The sequence below is a fragment of the Cavia porcellus genome, unplaced genomic scaffold (genome assembly GCF_034190915.1).
Source record: "Cavia porcellus strain 051 isolate PalLab524CR breed Dunkin Hartley unplaced genomic scaffold, mCavPor4.1 scaffold_11, whole genome shotgun sequence".
Taxonomy (NCBI): Eukaryota; Metazoa; Chordata; class Mammalia; order Rodentia; family Caviidae; genus Cavia; species Cavia porcellus.
In genome coordinates, this window is record NW_026947494.1 from 75,822,470 (window position 1) to 75,843,424 (window position 20,955).

Below are 20,955 nucleotides of genomic sequence, written 5' to 3' on the forward strand. Positions count from 1 at the left end.
TCCTTCCCTTTGTTCTATATACATATTTCCTAAACTTTGAGATTCCTATTGGCATGTGCATTTCTAGTTTCTACCAAATGAGAGAACTTGTAGTATTTAGGAGTTCAAGTGAATGTGGATTGAATTACGTATAATATGCTAATAGAATATAAACTTTCTTGTGGGAAATACAGGATTTTATTCATAAATAGCCTGTTAGTCAGTAATTAATTTGTTTCTATTTTTAACAAATGCTAAAACTTAGAGATTTCATATTTTCAGATGGACCATCAACTGATAAAGACACTGAAGAAAAGAAAAAAGAACCTTTGATTACTTCACAGAATAGCCCTGAAGCAAGAGAAGAAAGGTATTTCACTTTGTGTTGATTCACTCATGTTAAAGTCAGATAGTTTTATCTGCTCCATTACTTCCTCCATGGTCTTCTGGTCCTAACTACACTTATCTTTTCACTTTGTGATCAAATGAAACTAGTATATTTATTCTAAGGTTTTTGGGAAGATTTCCTAGAAATTTGAGAAGTGGAAGACTGCATAAATAAAAAAATTACACTGTAGTTAGTACTTTTGATTGAATGGAAGGCTGGGGTAGGCAGCTAAACATTGACAGGGATGGACAGCAATTCAGATAGTTCCGTTCTCTCTTCCTTTTTAAAAAAGATGTCTTTTGGCTCTGGATCTAATTCCCCTTGCTTTTTTTCCTTACAAATTTAGCTATTTATCTGTGGAACTTAAAATGCAGAGTTTATCTGTGAATGGTTCAAATTGTTCTTCAGCTCTGTTGATACAGGAAATGATGTAAGGGCAATATAACTCTCAATCTGCTAGCTGTCTGATAAGCCGAGTTCATGTTCCCCAGAATCAAAGAATGAATTCTGAGGAACAAACGAATTTTAAGAGTAGGACATATTTATTGAGAGACAGAGGGGGGCCTGGAAAGTGGGTTGCCCACAAGCCCACTTTTCAAAGGAAGTTCTGTAGGGCAAAATCATGAGGTGGGTACAAAATTATGAGGAAGGTGTAAGGTAGGACAAACCTGTTATCAACCAGTAAGATTACAAGTATAGTCACCTAGGTAATATTGAACCAATGGGGAAGCAAGTGTGCATGGGAAGAACAAGGATCTTTCCTGGAAGGGATGGGGCAAGGTCAGTGGTCCCCCAACCAGGTGATTGATGTCTACTTAGAATAGCAGTCATTATTGTTATCCCTGAGGAAAGTAGAGGTAATTATTTCATCTTTGTCTTGAGGCCTGGCCTTCAGCGGATGTGCCGCCAGCTATAGTTGTATGTGCTCTCATCTTTGCACTGACTCTTTCAAGGGCCTAGCCCTGTCTGACTGTCTTGAATATTTTTGCCTAACTTTGCTGTCTGTAACACTATGAGTCCCCTGCATTTATTCTTTGCTAACATATACCATGAACTGTGTAGTCCCTGCATGTTACTGTTATGGATGTGTATAATAAATAAGTACAACTACTTCCTTTGTTCTTGGGAAGCTTAAAGTTTTTAATAGTTGACATTGACTTATAGCAGTGGTTCTCAAACTTTAATCTTTAGAAAAGCAAGGAGCCTATACCTGGGCCTTACCCTGGCACTCCTGAGTTAGGAGTTTTGGTGGTGACCCAGAATTCAGTTTTTAATAAGCTTTTCAGGTATTTAGGAGATACCCAGGTTTTACAAGCTGTGCTTTACAGCAGTAACTTCAAATCAAAACTCTTTTTCAGTCCCTGAACTTACTTACCTTACCCCTCCACCCATCCCGCCTTTTGAGAGTAGGTCTCATGATACAGTTCAGTCTGGTCTTGAACTAACTATGTAGTCTGGGCTGGCCTTGAACTTGTGGCAGTCCTTCTGCCTGGACCTCTTGATTCCTGGGATTATAGGCATGTGCCAACCTGCCTGGCCTGTCCCTAAACTTTAGACTACTGTATAAATCCACTTAGAGTCTTACAGGTATTTAGGACACTAAGGCTACTACCTATTTTGATTTTATTTCTCAATCCTTTGCCAAAGTTGGTTATATAGTCGTCATTCTTTTATCACATACACTAATTTTATGTATGATTAGAGTTAACTAGACTTGGAGTTAAAAAGAAGTAAGCCAGCAGGCTGAGGGTGTGACTCAGTGTTAATGCGCTTGCCTGGCATCTTTGAGTCCCTGGGTTCCATCCCCAGAACTGAAGGGGAAGCCAAAGGTAGAGCAGCAGCAGTTGTTCATAAAATTCATGTAGTTTTTATTTTGAGATAATTTTAGACATTTAAAAAATTTCAAAAATACTACAAAGAAATTTTTTTCTACATTTAAAAAAATTTTTATCTTTTGATCTTTTTGAGACAGGGTTTCACTATGCAGTTCAGGCTGGCCTTGAACTCACTTTGTAACCCATTCTGGCTTTGAACTCAGAGTGGTCCTCTTGCCTCAGCCTCCCTTAGTGCTGAGATTATAGGCATGCACCACCAAGCCCGGCATCTTTTTTTTTTTTAATTAATTAAGTTTACAAAAAAAAAAAAAGTTTACTGGTACCTTTTAGATACATATAATGATCACATTCATCATAATGAATCTGTATCTGTACCTATCTTGATTTTTTTCCCATTCTCCTATCCTTCTTCAACCCCCCTTCCCCTCTTCATTTTACAAAAAATTTTGCTTCCATTTTTACCTTTTCTCTTTTGTTTTCCTTTCTTCCTTTCCTCTGCTTTCCTCCCTTATTCCCCTTTCCATTTGAACATTTTCATCCTCTTTCACAGCATCTGTTACACATTTTGGTCTTTATTAAACCCTGTCAATTTCTCACACCACATGTATGTCCAATTTATTTCACTTGAGAATATTGTCTCAAGGCGCATCCATTTACCTAGAGATGTCTCAAGTTTATCTTTTTTATGGTTGAGTAGTGCTTCATTGTGTAAAATAACTGCATTTTCTTCATTTCATCAGTTGATGAGCATTTGAGCCGTTTCCAAGATTTAGCTGTTAACAGACTTGGCTGCTGTGAACATGGGTGTGCATATTTTACTGCAGTTTTTATAAATTCTTACCTAGTTGCCCTTATTGTTGTATGTGTATGCACATGAACTAATTTTATTTTAAAACTAAGAATGATTCTTAGAAAACTAAGGTGTTATTCCCCTTAAACCTCTAAACACTGTACATCAATTCATGTTTCCTAAGAAGTAGTATATATATATATTTTTTTTTACATAAAACTATAGTATAACCATCAATATCAGAAATTTAACATTGATACAATACTTTTTTTTTTTTTTGTCTTTTTCCTTTTTATCGGTACCAGGGCTCAAACTCACGACTGCCTGCTTGCAAGGCAGGCGCTTATGCCGCTGAGCCAAATCTCCAGCCCCTGATACAATACTTTAATCACAGACCTTATTCATGTTTATATTGTTTTTAAAGTATCTATTGCAAAGGAAAAATATTTTTCTAAATTGTTCAGGACCTTATTTTGCATATATTTTATCTGTTTGATTTTCTTTTCTTTTCTTTTTTTTTTTTTTTGGTGGTACTCATGACCTTGCACTTGCTAGGTAGGCACTTATGCCATTGAGCTAAATCCCCAGCCCTTTTAAAGTGGTTTTTTTTTTTTTTTTTTTCTGTTTGATTTTCTTTAACTGGAATAGTTTCCTACTCCATTGTTGTTTTTCCTGATCTTGATACTTTTAAAAGTATAGACCAAAAGTTAATGAATTTTTTAAGTGTGCTTCTAACTATTAAAAAAGTAGGTAAGGTCACTGATTTAATTTGAAAATGTAAAAAATAGACTTTTTTTTTTTTTTGGTCTTTTTCCTTTTTTATCGGTACCGGGGATCGAACTCATGATTGCCTGCTTGCAAGGCAGGCACTTTGCCGCTGAGCTAAATCTCCAGCCCCTAATAGGCAAATATTTTTATTAATATATGATGAAAGAGAAAATTCTTAACATATCTCCATCAGTTTTATGTACCTGAGGTTTAGGCATTACCCTGTCTACAAACCCACATTACTGTGTGTGAAGGCTGATAAATTCAGTGGTTGGCGTCTGTCTGTACCATACATACTCCCTGCAAAGCACACCATGGAAATGAGAGTAGAACAATACAGGTGCTTTGTAAAGAATGATGAAAGGTTAGGTGTAAATGACTTGTCACTAAGTAGGGTTTTACATTTTGGGTGGAAGAAACCGAGATGGTTATGTGTTTCAATGAGGAGAGAGAAGCAGCTGCATGTAAGAGACAAGGGGCGAACAGTAGTGAAGTTAGGAAAGAGGGTCCAGCAGTCCACTTGGGAGCTCTAGTGGGTGAGCTAGGCGTGTGACTTCAGGAATAGAGAAGAAAATGCCATTAAAGTATTTAAGAAGTGGAGGAGGTTTTTTTTTTTTTTTTTTTTTTTGGTCTTTTTGAGACAGGATCTCACAATGCAGTTCAGGCTGGCATTGGGCTCACTTTGTAGCCCAGGCTGGTCTTGAACTTGCTATGATTCTCCTGCCTCAGCCTCCTGAGTGCTGGGATTACAGGCATTCACCATCATACCCAGCAAGAAGTGGATTCTTAAGATTGATTTGCTCATTTAGTACTGACAGCTGTATATTGAAAATACAAAGATTTGGGGCTGGGCATTTAACTCAGCGGCATAAGCACCTGCCTTGCAAGCAGATGGTCATGAGTTTGATCCCTGGTACCGATAAAAATGAAAAAGACCCCCCAAAAAAAATTAAAAAAAAAAAAAAGAAAATACAAAGATTAAATCCAGGTTTTCCTCTTGAGCAGTGTAGTCTAATAGAGGGAAATGTATACAAAGCTATTTGCAAACTTTTGTGTAGACATTATTTTGTCAGTACACGAGAGATAAAAGAAGACCTTAGAAAAAAATGACTAGAGTTAGAAGCCACACTTGACTTTGTCCTCAGCAATCTGTTTTCCCAGTTTAACAATAGCTGTGTTTTGGAAAGAAGCCAGAGTGCGTATCTTCATCGCAAGTGTAGCAGGTTAAATCTGTGGAAGTGGGGGAATGTTTAATCAGTCTTGGAAAAGACTGGTAATAGCTACCTTTAATGTGATAAAATTTAATTGATTTGGGCCTGGTGGTGTATACTTATAATCCAAGTGGTGCATACTTATAATCCGAGCAGTCCAGACACTAAGGCAGGAGGGTTGCAGTGAGTTCAGGACACTTGAAACAAAATTGAATTGAAACTAGTCAGAAGAGTATTTTAGAATGAAGCTATTTTGGTAACAGTTCAACATAAGAAGCTAATCAGAAGCAACTGAGATTACTAGATTAATTGGGAAATTACAAAATTGTTCCAACACGTATTTGAATCAATGTTTCCAGGGACGTGAGACCTTTGATAGGCTCTAGACTTCTCAATACACATGGCTTTCCTTTGGAGAGTGTCTTGTTAGAATCCTGCTCCCTAACTAAAGTAGGGTTTTTCAATTTTTTTTCACCCTCTAGTTCTGTGGCATTGCCACAGTTTGTGATCTCATCCCTTCGCTCTTTTCCTCAAACCAAGATCTTTGCTTTTCATGCAATATAATAAAGTATAATGTGTATTTTCTGTATTAAAATATTGTTTGATGATTAAAAGGACAATAAAGGTAAAATATCATGCATTTTAAAAAATACATAAAACTTGTTCTTAATCTGTTTGCAGGCAGCGTTTTCCTTATGTAAGAGTCGCTGAAACCGTAATTTATTTAGGCAAAAAGTTGTTTTTAAAGTGAAAATAGTGTTATTACTTTAAGACCATTTTTCCTGAGGTTTTTCTTTTGTCTTGTTTTGTTTTGAATGTGGTGTGTTTTTAGTAGTTCCAGTGGCAATGTAAGCAGCAGAAAGGATGAGACAAATGCTCGAGATACCTACGTTTCTTCTTTTCCTCGAGCACCAAGCACTTCTGATTCTGTGCGGTTAAAGTGTAGGGAGATGCTTGCTGCAGCTCTCCGAACAGGAGGTAAGTCTAGTATATGTTATATGTTGTTTATTTTTCAGCCCTTTCATCTCTACTACCATCTCCACCCCAAGTAACTGTTTTACAAGCATCTACTCTTGATAGCTATCTCAGTCTCTGCCTAGCACAGGGAGTTGTTAATTGTGGTCTTTGAATTGAAAGTTGAGAGAAAAGAGTTATCTGTTTATTATTACCAAGGCATCCAAGAAGTTGATTCCTTTAATATATCTGCTTTTCCTAATTCATAAACCTTCCCCCCACAGATCTTTCATTTGCCTGCATTGAATTGTGCATTCACTTAACGTTGTCCTTACATTGAGAGTTAGTAATTGTTAAAAGTTGGTGTGGCATGTGGTATAAGTCTTGTATTCATAATTCCATTTTTCATTTTTTTAAAGTAGAAAAGCAATCTTTATTTTTTAATGGAAACTTTAATTTGAAGTATCTAGTTTTAATATAAAATTGTGGTTTTAAAGTTCCATGTATAGTGAAACATAACATGCTACTCCATAAATATGTACAATTTAAGTTTATAAATTTTAAAAAGAACAAGTTCCATGTGCATGAGTAAATGTCCTATAAATTCATACTTTTCTATTATACTGAACCGTAGCTAGTTTGACCTGTTTTTCTCCTCATTATGCTCTTTTCTTTATGTCTCTTTCTATGTATTTTTTCTTTTTCTCTCTAGCTTCTGTTTATTTCTTTCTATCCTTTTGCATATTTGTATAGGAGTCTTCTGAGGATATCCACCTATGTGATTGGCAGATGAATAGTTGCCTGGGGGAGGAGCCTAATGGGTAGTAAGAGAACAGATTCTAATGAAGCTAAATTAAAAGGATTCTTTATATGTTACAAATGGGGTTGAGGAAATAGCACAGCTTTAACTTACCTTGTACCGAACTTTTAATGTTACTGAATTCTTTGTGTCTGTTTTTAGATGACTACATTGCTATTGGAGCTGATGAGGAAGAATTAGGATCTCAGATTGAGGAAGATATCCTTTGTGTACATAATCATACTTGTTTGCTTTTTTTTTTTTTTTTTTTTAACTTTTTATCAGTACCAGGGATCGAACTCACGACCACCTGCTTGCAAGGCAGGTGCTTATGCCACTGAGCTAAATCCCCAGCCCCAATCATACTTGTTTGAAGTAATCTAAATTAATCATAATTTTTTTCTTTGATGTATAATTTAAAGGTTCATTTTTCAGTTTCACTTTTTTAATTGTACTGTTTTTATCAGGAAGGAAAGGAATAGTTTTGTCAGTTTATTTTGTTTCTTGATATCACTCAAAAGTAAATATACAGTTTTGTTCAAATTTTTATTTTTTTGCCTTCAAAATTGAAAATGTAGCATCTGAATTTGTGCAGAAGGGCAGGGGAAACACACATATCGGTGTGATTTCTCACAGTGTCCTGAGCTCATTATCCTGGAGCAGTAATGGTGAACCTGTTAGAGAGTTCAGTAGTAACAGCTAACCATGACATGCGTACCACAGGTTTGCCATACTGTTCTAGAGGGAAGTGTATTTGTGCTGGGTACCATAGAAAGGGCTCTGGGAAACAACCCTGATTATGGGGAGAACGGAATATGTAGGTGACAGTGTTGACATGATGCTGTCTACAGCTCGATGTCGGCTGTGACCTGACCTTCTGTGGAGAAAAACCTACTAAACTTAGTGCTTGCTGAGTCAGGGGAAGTGATTTTCCAGGGCCCTCTGAAAGATTTTCTCTCAGAAGGCCCCAGGAGAACCGTGGGGCCATGGCCATTGAAACTTAATATTCTTACTGGAATTCAGATTTGGGAAGTTAAGACTGTATAATTCAAACTCCTTTTCAAAAATACTTTCATTGTAGAATATGGACAAGTACAAACACATTCCACCTTATCTTTGACAAACGGGCCAAATGTATAACAAAGGGGCCCTAGTGTAAAAGAATCAAAGGAGTAATTAAGATGCCAAGTGTACAGTAGAGACCGAGAGAAAGGAAGAAACTGCTTAAAAGGAAAGAACAACTGGGACGGGGGAAAGGACAGAAGGAAGGGAAAAGAATGTGTACACACATATACACAAACACACGCAAAAGGTAGCTAAGATAACTATACAACTAATTCCTATTAGTTCATTCAAAAGAACAGTTCGTGGGGCTGGAGGTTTAGCTCAGCGGCATAAGCACCTGCCTTGGAAGCAGGCAGTCGTGAGTTCGATCCCCGGTACCGATAAAAAGGAAAAAGACAAAAAAAAAAGAACAGTTCGTGATTATATTGTTTGATCAACGTTTCATGCCTATATCTTGTAATCTGAGCAACTACTTTGAAGGTGGCAATATGCAATATGTTAACCATTGTTAATTACCTTGTTTTGAAATTCTCATTGTTTTTGTTTTTTCCTGTTTTTAAATAAAAATAGTTTAAATAAAAAATAGTTTTAAAAATTTTTTTAAAGATATTTAAAAAATAGTTTTAAATAAAAAAAGTTCACTGAGTAAGTAACAGTGTTTTTAAAAACTTGATTTTGCATGTTGCTAGCATTAAACATTGATTAAAAAAGCATTACTTATCCAGTGTATAAATGCACTAACATTATTGTTGGCCAGTTACAAATAAGAGAGTCAGACTTATTGTCTTATTTTTAACTTAATTTAAATTGGAAATGGCTTTTGTGACCTGTTTAGAAATTTCAGGAATTCTTATTTAGCTGAATGGAAAAAAAGTGCTCTTATCTTCATAATTTATTTTCCTTAATGGCCAAGTACCTATATATCAAGAAATAAGAAATACAGACATGAAATATAAAAATAGAGTACGAAGTAGGATATCAAATCTTAAAGATGCGAAGAATCCAAATTTAAGGAAAAATGTGCTGTGTGGGAATATTCCTCCTGACTTATTTGCTAGAATGACAGCAGAGGTGAGCATACCTTTATATAAAGTTTCTGTGATGTAATTCCATGATGTCAATTGTAAAACTTACTTAGATCTTAAAAGTGCTAAAGAAATATCATATATATAGTAAATTCTTACTAGTTGTTCTGATATATTTATCAGAATATTTACTCATTTGTGTTCTAATTTATATTTTATTTATGTAAATATTAAGGTTACTAAGTACTGATATGAATGATTTACCCCTTCTGTAACTGTTTTAATGTTCTTTGTGTAATACATTAAATCATTACCTAAAACCAAAATTGTTTCACTTTTTATGAATTCATATATGATGATGATTTGTAATTGTGAATAGACTTTGTATTCCAAGCCTTTTTTCATGAGTCAACACTAGAAAGATGAATTATACAGGGCCAGGGTTATAGCTCAGCAGGCATAGTACCTGCCTATGGAGTGTGAGATCATGAGTTCAATTCCTGGTACCAAAAGAAAAAGGAAAAAATGGAAATGTCAAGATTGATTATACATTATGGATTGTTCCTTAAGTTTACCAGGGAAAATGATGGAAAAAATGAAATTCATATCTTACTATTTATGGCCACTGCTGTTAATAGACAGTAGTTGTAGTGAATTTGTCTTTGTACATTGGTAGTAAAACTTACAAAGCTCTGTGTGGTAGTGCACATTGTAGCTCCCACTATTCAAGAGGTTAAAGCAGGATTGTGAGTCAACACAACCCTGAGTGACTGCAAGACCCTAGCTCAAAATAAAATTTAAAAAGGGGGTGAGAGGTGGAAGTGTAGCACAGTGGTAGAGCACTTACTAGCGTATTATGAGACGGTGTGTTTTCATTGCTCAAGGGTCAGTTTTGAGAATTTGTCACCATTTTGTTTATATATTTGATATTTTTCCTTTTGTTTGAAATAGAATCTTGCTAGGTAGTTAAGGCTGGCCTTGAACACACCATGTAGCCTAGGCTGGCCTCAAACTTGTGGTGATCCATTTACCTTAACCTCCCAAGTGCTGAGATTACAAGCATGCACCATCATATCAAGCTGTCATTGTTTTTATCTGTTACCCATTTTTCTTGGAATTTACTTTCAAGAAAATCACAAACATTATAACCTTTTATCTCTATATATTTGGTAGACATTTAAAAAAATTTTTTTTTCTTACAGAACTGTGCTTTCATCACATTTAACAAAGCTAACAATAATTTCTTGGTATTATGTAATACCTAGTTCATATTCGTGCTTTCCTGTTGATGTATTTACTTTATATTAGGATTTGGTCTACACATTACCCTTAGTTTTGGTTTATGAATGTTGATGAAACCAGGTTTGAATCCCACATTATGAAATTCTTTATCTCACAGTGTGAATTTGTGTTTCTTCATCATTTAATTTTTCTATCCTTCATAGTTTTTTTACATTGGGAGCTAGTTCTCTAGGATTGGTTACATTCAAGTTCAACTTTTTACCTGCATAAATATTTCATAAGTGATGCTTTTTTACTTCAGTGGTTTCACATCAGGACGCACCTAATATCTTGTTGCTTTCTTTTTAGCAGGTAGCCTTGTCCTTTGGCTTGCGTACTGATGATAATTCCTCCTGTAAATTCTCCATTTGCCTTTTATCTAATGAGTTCATCAACTAGTGAACACAAACTTAGTGAATATTTGAAGAAATGTTTAAAGAAAGCAAATTCTTTACAAGCACTCTGAGGAAAAAATAAGTAGTTTAAAGCTGATTTAATTTTATTAATATTGGGCCGGGGATTTGGCTCAGTGGCAGAAGCGCCTGGCTAGCAAGCGCGAGATCGTGAGTTCAATCCCTGGTATCGCCAAAAAATATTAACCTAATTGAGAATAAAAGCATTTAGGGTATAAGATGGAGATAATAAATGTTTCTATTTATATTTCTAACCATAAGGCCAGGGATATAGCTTAGTGGCACAGTGCCTGCCTGGCAAGTGCAAAGTTGTGAGTTCCATCCCTGATACCAAAAAACAAACAAACAAAAGTGTAGAAATATACTTGTAACTATGTGATATTGCAACCTCTCTCATAGGAAATGGCTAGTGATGAGCTCAAAGAGATGCGGAAAAACTTGACCAAAGAAGCCATCAGAGAACATCAGATGGCCAAGACGGGAGGAACCCAGACTGACTTATTCACATGTGGCAAATGTAAAAAGAAGAATTGCACTTACACACAGGTTTGTGATCCTTACATTCATACTAAGAACGTGTTCAGCTCCTGCTGGGCTGGTGATGCGTGCCTGTAGTCCTGGCACTTGAGATACAGAGGCAAGGGGTTCGGCACAGGTTCAAGTCAGCCTTTGTTGCACAGTGATTACAAGGACAGCCTGAACTCCATAGCGAGACCCTGTCCTACTCCCATCTGAAAAAAAAAGAGGCTTTCAGTTCCTGTTGTTTTAAACAAGGAACAAAGACAGTTACACAGCTTTCTGTGATATTTTTGAAGAGATGTGGTAAGAATGCTTTAATACCAATTTCAGTTAGTGAGAATAAGTTGATATATTTATACCTTCATGAAAACAGTTCCTGTAAAAGCTATAGCTAGTAATTAAATAAAATTGATAAAATATAGGAGGTAATAAAAATAACTATGTTATTTTCTGATTGCTCATAAACAGTTGGTAACTGGTTAGTATGTAAACTTTAAGGCCATAATTTTAATTTGTAGGCATAAAAAAAACGTTCTTCACTCTTTCACACAAAGTACCTGCAGGTGCTTCAGGCTCAACTGGCCTCCCAGTATTTATCCCTTTGTGTCACATGTTGATGACTTTTATGTGCATATATGATATGATGGACTTTTTTCTCAGTAGGCTGAAAAAATCGTGTTAGAGTTTTTTGATTGTATATGTCTGTGTAAAAATGGTTATTATAGTCTTAATTTAATTTGCCCCAAAAGATTTTTTGTACTAAAAATCTGCTGAACTCAAAATTTTCCCCTTAAAAAGCACATTATGTTTCATTTCTCAGATTTAGTAGTATATGGTAGAATGTTATATGAGCTTTGGCCTCTTAACTTTATATGGCATATATTACGCCAAATATACTTGATTCAAATATACTTGATTTAACTTTGTTTAAAGCCCTTTACCTTTTTGAAGTCTTTATTTCATCACAGTTGTGAATCTGGTGTTTTTGTTTGTTTGGTTGGTTGGTTGGTTTTTTTGAGGCAGGATCTCATTATGCAGTTCAGGCTGGCCTTGAACTCGCTTGTGGCTCAAGCTGGCTTTGAACTCACAGTGATCTTCCTGCCTCAGACTCTCACATGATGGGATTACAAGGTGTTCTCCAGCATGCCTGGCTAAGTCTGATTAGTATTTGATTTTGTGGAGGTTTTAATCCTGAAATGTATCAATATATGGTGAAAGTGGATTCAGAAAATTTCTAAGTTTGCATCGAAATACTTCCTTTTAGTTACCTAGAAAAATGTCAACAAAGTAGAGTGTAGTTATACAATCAGATTATAAGCAGCTAAGATAAAAAATACAAATATCAATGTTGTTTCTTTTAAGGGAAAGAACCTAGAACCTAGTCTAGAAGTGAATGCATATTTAGTTAGTTTGTTTGTTTTTAAATTTGTTTTTGTAGTTTTATTTTTTGTTTTTTGAGACAGGGTTTTGCTAGTCCAGGCTGTCCTTGAACTCATTATATAATCCAGGCTAGCCTCGAACTTGTAGCTGTTTTGCCTTAGCCTGCTGAGTGCTGGGATTAGAGATGTGTGCTATCATGCCTAGTGCTTCTTCAATTTTTTAAAAAAAAAGCTCCCAAAATTCCCATGAAAGTAACAATATAGTGTATTAAGTGTAGCTCTTGGTTACCAGGTAAACAGTAAGAGATTAAAAATTTTCCCAGTGAACAAAAGTTTCCTTATGTCTGTTTTTAGGGCCCCAGATAGTAAATAGTGAAATTTTTTTTTTTTTTTTTTTTTTTTTTTGTCTTTTTCGTTTTTATCGGTACCAGGGATCGAACTCAGGACTGCCTGCTTGCAAGGCAGGTGCTTATGCCGCTGAGCTAAATCCCCAGCCCCTTAAATAGTGAATTTGTATAAAGGCTTGTGGAAGGAGTGTCTCATCTGAAGGCTTCTTAGATAATTAAAAGGTGGTTTTTGAGAATAGTGCTTTGATACACCTTCCTTAGGTTTCGTGATTGCATGAAAAGTCACCTTGATAGGCTTCAGTTAGGAAGTTTCTGATCTTTGGAGGAGTGATTAACTGAGATTTTACCATCTCCTACTAAATTGAAATATATTTAAGGTACAGCATTGTTAGTATTTTGACTCTACCATAACTTAATTAAATTTAAGAATTTAACTTTCATATCTTCATAGGTTTGGAGAAAACCTTTTCATTATTCAGACATTTGGTCTCGGTACTTCTTTCCAGTGAAAGATGCTATATAAATATTTAAAAATTTTATTAGCTTTTTTCTTATTGCTGAGTTATGTACATATATGGATATATGTGTGTCTGTCTGTATTTATTTGAGATGAGGTTTGCTGTGTTTATGCTGGCTTTTAACCTCTGAGCTAAAGCAGTCCTTTGGTCTTAGACTCATGAGTAGCTGAAATCTCATGTGTATTTGCCACTGAGGTTGGTCTCTTTAATTTTTTTTAAGATGGGGTCTTGTTATGTGGTTGACTCAAACTTGCAATGATCCTTTTGCTTCAACCTCCTAGAAGCTGGGATTATAGACATGAACTTCTCTCCTTTTTTAAAAATTTTAGTTATGATAAAATATTCATGACCAAAAATTTACTTTGTCATCATTTTAAAGTTCAGTAGTAGAACATTTACAGTGTTGTTCATCCCATCCTCAGAATGGTTTTCCATTTGCAAAACTAAAATTTCAAACTCATTAAACAGTAATTTATGGTGGCACACACGTATAATCCCAGGTAGTCCGGAGGCTGAGGCAGGAGAATTGCAGATAAGAGGCTACCATGGGTGACTTAAAATCAAGCTGGAGTCAGCACTCCCTGGGTTCAACCCTTGGTACTGTAAAATGAAACAAGCCAAAACAAAAATCCAGTAACTCCCCATTTCTCTCTTCCATCAGCCCCTGTCAGCATTCATTCTACTTTCTGTCTCTGATTTGACTATTCTTAGTGCTTCATAGAAGTGGAATCATAAAATACTTGCCTTTTGTGACTTGCTTGTTTCACATATCCTCAAGTTGATCCATGGTGTAACGTAACATTTTCTTCCTTTTAAAATTGAATGGTATGCCATTGTATATACTACATTTTGTGTATCCATTCATCCATTGGACACTTGGATTATTTCTTCCTTTAGGCTATGATTCTGTGATGTATTTGGGCTTACAAATACCTATGTGAGACTCTTCTTCATTTCTTTTGGTTGTATATCTAGCAGAAGTCTTGCTGGATCAGATGATCTGTGAACTACTTAAGCAACATAGTACCTTCGTACAGATAATACATGATATAAATAATGATTTGAAAGGAATTGGATGTTGGGGCTTGAACTCAGAGCCTCTTGTATGCTAACCATGCACTGTATTTCTGAACCATACCTCCAAGCCTATGGAAAACTTTAAAATCGTTTATCCACCATCTAGAGCAAACAGTTAATCAGTATCTTGGTGTCTGTATTACTTTGTAAGTTTTTTTCTAAATACAGTTGGGAGTAACTAAAGTCAAAAAACTATTACTTTATATTTCTTTTGCTATTTACTATATATACTTCTTTTCCCTTAAGTAGTTGAAATGTATTAACCTCCTCTTTGTAAATATATGAATAGCTACTTCATAATCAGTCAAGTGGATGTACTCAATTTAGTTAATCAACTTATTTCCTTATTGCATATTTAAGTTCTTTCCAGTATTTGTACTATTACCAAATTATTTTCTTCAAATATCGTTGTATATAAATATTTATTACCATCCTAGAGATCAGATATTATTTGTTGGTTGTGGAAAAAGGGTATTTAAAGCTCTTATCTTATTGTTTAATTTTAGAAAGATGATGGCAACTACATATGTCAGAATAAAATGTTCTTTTTTAAAGCATCTTTGCAGATTTTTAAGAGAATATTAACATGTTTAAACTTGTACATCTGTGTTTCTTACTGATGAATATTTTTCATATTTGTTAGCCATTTGCAAAAGCATAATTTAATCGGTGGCTTTTGAGCATTAGTTTTCTACTTACTGGCATAAATTAAACATGAAAGACAAGGATTTGGAAAAATGAAGTTTGTACTTACATGCTTTTTTGACATCTAGCTCAAAAAACTTGTTGCAGAATCTTACATGTTTTATTGTGGTTCTATTGTGATGATTTTATATCTCTATGTAGAATATTCTTATTTAGGTTGGATGTTTTAATGATACTACAAAAGGTAATATATTGTACTTAATTTTGCTATAGGTACAAACCCGCAGCGCCGATGAACCAATGACAACATTTGTTGTCTGTAATGAATGTGGAAATCGATGGAAGGTATGGCCCCTTCTGGATTCATAGTGTACTCGTTTATAGTATAATAATTGCTTCTGGGCTTTTCATGTGTCTGCCTGGGTTTTTTTTTTTTTGTTTTTTTGTTTTTTTTAATGAAAAAGGAAAAAGACCATAATACAGATTTTCAAAACAGAATCATAGGGAATAATAACATATTAACAATGGTTAAATATGTTGTATATTGATCTCTTCAAAGTAGTTGTTCCAATTACCAGATATATTCATGAAAATGATCAGTGAAAGCACAAACTGTTCTTTTTACTGGGCTAACAGGGACTAGTAGTGTAATTATCTTTCATGTATATATATATAGTCTTGTCCCTTCTTTCTTTCCTCTTTTCCCCCACCCCAGTTGTTCCTTTTTAGCCATTTCCTCCCCTTTCACTTTCACAATATCCCTTATACATACTTCAGTTTTTTTGTACTAGGGAGACAACATGATGTTCACCCATGTGAGTCCAAACCATTTCATTCTTGAGCATGATCTCAAGTTGCATCCATTTACCTGCAAGACCCTAGAGAGAGTGTCCTTCTTCAGAGCTGAGTAGCACTCTGTAGAAAACCAAGTAGACGGCTCTCCTTGAATGCAAAACTTACCTGTGCATTATTTAAACTGATTCCTGTTTCCGTGTATTGACAAGTACAGAGCTGACTATGCTGTTTCTTTCTTGCAATGCAAGTAAGGCTGCTGAGGGCTGATATGTAATCTTTAAGGCCAACTGACAGGTTCCTGTTTCCTCACGTTGTGTTCCCCATAAATGATAGAACACAGCGAGATGGCAGAACCATATATCTCCAGGAATGTCAACTGGGCACTCAAACTTAAAATAAGAGACTGTGACTTCCAGGGCACAAAAGTTTACATATCAAGGGCCAAGGATTTAGCTCAGTGGCATAAGCTCCTGCCTGGCAAGTGCAAGGTTGTGAGTTCAATCCCTGGTACCAAAAAAACCACCCCCAAAACAGTTTACATATCAGAAACTAGAGCAACAGTATCCTAAATTCATTCATAGGTTACTACTCATTGGTCTTTCTGCACACCGTTCTCCCTGCGTTTTGCAGAGGCACCTTTCTCACCACCTGGCTAGCCCAGTTCACATTTCTCATGTAATTCCTGCCATACCTTCGAGCCATTCCCTTTGTGTGATAATAAATTCTAGATGAGGCTTTGATTAGGGCCTTTGTTCATATATCCTCACTTAGATGGAACTTCGGATCCCTTGGCTGCTCAGAACTTTGACTATGTCTTGGTGTCTTACTGTATGTTGTGGGTTGCATTGGAGGTGGTAGATTGGCATTACCTTGGTGGAATTCCAGTAACATTTCTGTGGGATAACAAATACAACTTTCCAGATTGTGAGGTGGGACAAAAAAGAGATTATAATATTTGGATTACAGTAATACTCCATTCTATAAAAATACCATATTTCGTCTTTTCTACAGTTGGTGAGCAAGCTATTCTTGTTTTTTTCTGGGTTCCTATTGCATGGAGTATTGTTTTTTCTCTTTTGACTTTTAGTCTGTGAATTTCCTTTCAAGTTAAATGTGTTTATTGTACACAGCAGAAATGATGGGTTTTGTTTCTTGAGCCACTCTGCCTATTTCTTTTTGTCAGAGAATTGAAGCCATTTACATTAATGATTATGACTGAAATGTATTGGCTTGTCTTTGTCATGTTGTTTTCCTGCTGTTGGCTTCCTATTTTTCCCCTCAGTTTAATCGCTTTCCCTGCTTGGTGATTTTTTTCATTCTTCTTTTTGGAACTGTGATCATAGAATATTTTTCAGTACTTTTTGTAGGATTGGATTGGTGGTTGTGAATTTCTTCTCTCTCTCTGTCTCTCTCTCTGTCTCTCTGTCTCTCTCTCTCTCTCTCTCACACACACACACACACACACACACACACACACACACACACACGGTCTCACTATGCAGTGCTGTTTGCAACTATCTTCCTGCCCCAGCCTCCATAGGCATGCGCCACCATGCCTGGCTCTTACTTCTCCATTAAGTTTGAAAGATTGTTTTTTAGGGCACATCCATCAGATAGAAGTTGTTTTCTTTCAGGATTTGAAATACTTCACTCCAAGCTCTTCTTGACTTGATAGTTTGTGTTGAGAAGTTTGTTGTGATTCGATTGGTTTTCTTGTATAGGTGATCTGTTTCTTTTCTCTAGCAGCTTTTAATATTCTGTTGTTGTGCTGAATTTTTAAAATCTTGATTGTTATGTGTCTGGGTGTAGATTTTTGGTTATAGCTAGTTGGGGTTCTGTACGTCTTACACACCTGTATATCCGGTCATTTTTCCATGCTTGGGAAGTTTTCTACGATTCTGTAAATATTCTCTTTATGTCATTTTTTGTTGATTCCTGCTTTTTTGTTGATACCTATCACTCTTTGTCTTTTTTTGGAGGGGGGGTACTGGGAATTGAACTCACAACTTTACGTTTGCCAAGCAGGCACTTAAGCCACTGAGCTAAACCCCCAGCCCCTGACACCTATCACTCTTAAATTAATTTTCTTTGTATCATGGTTCCTTCTTATTTTTAAGAAATCTTCCTGTTCATGATTGCTAACTGCAATCCTGTTTTCAAGGTCTGAAAGTCTATCTTCAGTTTTTTCCAAGCAGTTTTTCCAGCTTTCAATGGAGTTCTTAATTTCCTGGATATCTTTTTGAGTCTGTTTCATACATTCCAATTCTCAATACTGTTCGTTCAACATTTCCCTCATTCTCTTATGCTCCTCTTTTTTAAAAAAATCTATTTGTCTTCTTTAAATATGCTTAGTAATTTTTTTTTATGGTTGTCATTTCTTCCTTTATCTGAGATATTCTTTCTGACTTGATTTCTTTAACAACCTCATGAAGGGGCTGGAGATTTAGCTCAGTGGCATAAGCGCCTGCCTTGCAAGCAGGTAGTCGTGAGTTCGATCCCTGGTACCGATAAAAACAAGAGACCAAAAAAAAAAAAAAAAAAACCCTCATGAAGTAGTTTCTTTACTTTCAGAAATTTCAGGAGTGCAACTTCCAATTTCTTTCATGTCTATCTCCTGGTCTTGTTCCGTGTGGGCTGGAGGTCTGAGATTCCGTTTTGCTCCTTTGTCCTAATGTTTCCTGTGTTCCTCTGGATGAGTAGGTTTTGGGATCCTAGGTGCTTCCCACATTGGCTGCCCATACATGGTGCCAGAGGAATGGGTCAGGCACTTAGAGATTTCTCCAAATCTAGGTTCAGGGTGGGGGCACGGTGGGGCATGGGATGGGCTTTTCTGGACCTACATGGCCACACTGTGACTCATCAGATGGTGGCCGGTGGGCACAGGGGGATGTGGCTCCCTGCTTCTCCCAGCTTGTGCTGGCCCTGGGTGTTGAAGTTGTGCACATTTGCTTATACTGTCCAGTACTCTAGAAGCCCCCAGTTAACTAAACTAGTACTAGAAATAGTTAATTTGATATTACCAACAAACATACATGCTTTGGTGAGAAGAGAATTTTTAATGCTTAGTTTCTATAACACAGTGCTACATACACTATAATTCACTAAAGTGTTTCCTCTCTGCCCACAGAATTGACCCCAGGCCTTCATACTGAGCCATGTTCCCAGCCCTCTTTACTTTTTGAGACTGGGTCTCATTAGGTTGCTGAGCTGCTCAGGCAAGACTTCCCTGTAGTCTTTTAGCCTGTGTCTTGGAGTCCTGGATTATAGGCGCGTACCACAACACCTGATTCCTTTCCTCTCTTGTCTTCTAGAATGTCTGTACATGTTTATTTCTTGTACTATTTGATTTCGTTGTGAGAAATTAATGTTATTTAAACAATTCATCCTCGGGGCCGGGACAGTGGCACAGCGCCAGCCTGGCAAACTTGAGGTTGTGAGTTCAGCTCCCAGTACCAAAGTAAATAAATACATAATTTGTCCTGGAGTGGATGGTGAGCTACAAAAAAAATTTAACGTTTGGAAAGGATTACATATCCCAAGGATATTTTTATTAGTAATATGTAGGTTGGAGATGTGAGGAGTATGGGGTTGGGAGACTCCCATGGCAGGAATAAGTCTTTGGAGGTATAAACTGATTTTCACCTCCCTTCCCATCACTTACCAGCCACTTACCATCACTGGACTATAATCTTCTCATACATTAAGTGTAAATAGTACATCACAGGTTATAATAAGAAGACAGAGTGTAATATACCTGTCAGTGTTCCAAAAATGCTTGTTATTTCTGTCAGTTTTTGCGAAATTTGTATAAGATTTTTTTTCAGATACACTCACGGAGTTTTTAGTTTATTGCACATTTTGAATTATTCATACAGCTTAAAAAATTTTCTGAGAACTAAAGTGAGTTGAAGCTGAGTATAGTGGCATATGCCTGCAGTCCTAGTACTTTGGGAGACTGAAGCAGGAAGATTGTATGTTCAAGCCCAGTCTGAGCAGTTTAACAGTTTAGCAGACTTTGTCTTAAAAATAAAAAGACAACAAAAAAAGTCACCAACAGAGTGGAAGGATGACCCACAGAATGGGAAAAAATTTTAGCCAATTGTCCCTTAGACAAAGGACTCCTATCTAGAACATAAAAGGATCTGAAAAAACTCAGACTCCCTCAATTCAAAGACTCAGTCTAAAAATGGGCATCTGAGTTGAATACACACTTCTCAGATGAAGAAGGACAAATGAATACATAAAAATGTTCAGCACCATTGGTCATTGGAGAGCTGTAGATTAAAACAACACCATGCTTCCATCTCACACCAGAAAGCATGGGTATCATCAAGAAATCAACCAAAAATAAATGCTGGTGTAGCAGTGGGGGAAAAGGAACTATTCTCCTCTGTTGGAGGGAGCGTAGACTGGAGCAACCACTGTGGAAATCAGCGTGGAGATTCTTCACAAAGCTAGGATTAGAGGTCCTGTTTGATTCAGCTGTTCTCCTTCTGGGTACAATTAAAAACATACCACATACATGTGCACCCATATTATAGCAGCACAGTTTGTAATAAATAGCTCAATCTTGGAAACAACCCAAATGCCACCCACCAAGGAATGGATAAAAAGTATGTGGTGTTTTTATGTAATGAAGTACTACTCAGTCAATAAAGAAGGATAAACTTGTGTCTGTTATAGGTAAATGGATGCCACTTGAAACCATACTTATAAGTGAAATAAATGAGACTCAAATGTGTAAACATTGTGTTGTTTCCCTGATGTGAGAAATTGAAAGAGTAAATAATGTCTAAAATGTACATTGTGAAATGGGAAGAAATTGTTTAAAAGGAAAAAGGAACTGGTGGAGGGGAGGAAATAAGGGGAAAAAATGCAAGTTAGCTATCCTATTGGTGGCTTTTAGCTCATAGAAAAGAAAGGTTTATACTGATACCAGTTGGAGAATTTTGTATGCCCATGTCTTTTACCCCTTGTAACTACTTTTAAAAATGCAGTGTATTAAATACTGTTATTTTCCTATAATTTTATTACCTTTTTTCCATTAAAAAGTAAAAAAGAGCACTGTGGAAACATTGTGCTCTATCTTTAGCACCTGGTAGGAATGGGGGTGGAGGGTTGTTTAAACCAGACAAATCTTCCACAAATACAGCTGGGGACTTTGGCC

At 36.2% G+C, this 20,955-nt stretch overlaps 1 protein-coding gene across 1 annotated transcript in view; it reads left to right on the forward strand.

The window, feature by feature from the left end:
• Window positions 1–20,955, forward strand: part of Tcea1 (transcription elongation factor A1) — a 46,444-nt gene that overhangs the window by 23,023 nt on the left and 2,466 nt on the right. Inside the window, exons 4-9 of the mRNA XM_003465990.5 lie at window positions 262–349; window positions 5,804–5,949; window positions 6,887–6,943; window positions 8,706–8,860; window positions 10,908–11,054; window positions 15,267–15,338. Of these exons, the coding sequence (XP_003466038.2) occupies window positions 262–349; window positions 5,804–5,949; window positions 6,887–6,943; window positions 8,706–8,860; window positions 10,908–11,054; window positions 15,267–15,338 (665 nt within the window). The remainder of the gene's footprint in view (window positions 1–261; window positions 350–5,803; window positions 5,950–6,886; window positions 6,944–8,705; window positions 8,861–10,907; window positions 11,055–15,266; window positions 15,339–20,955) is intronic.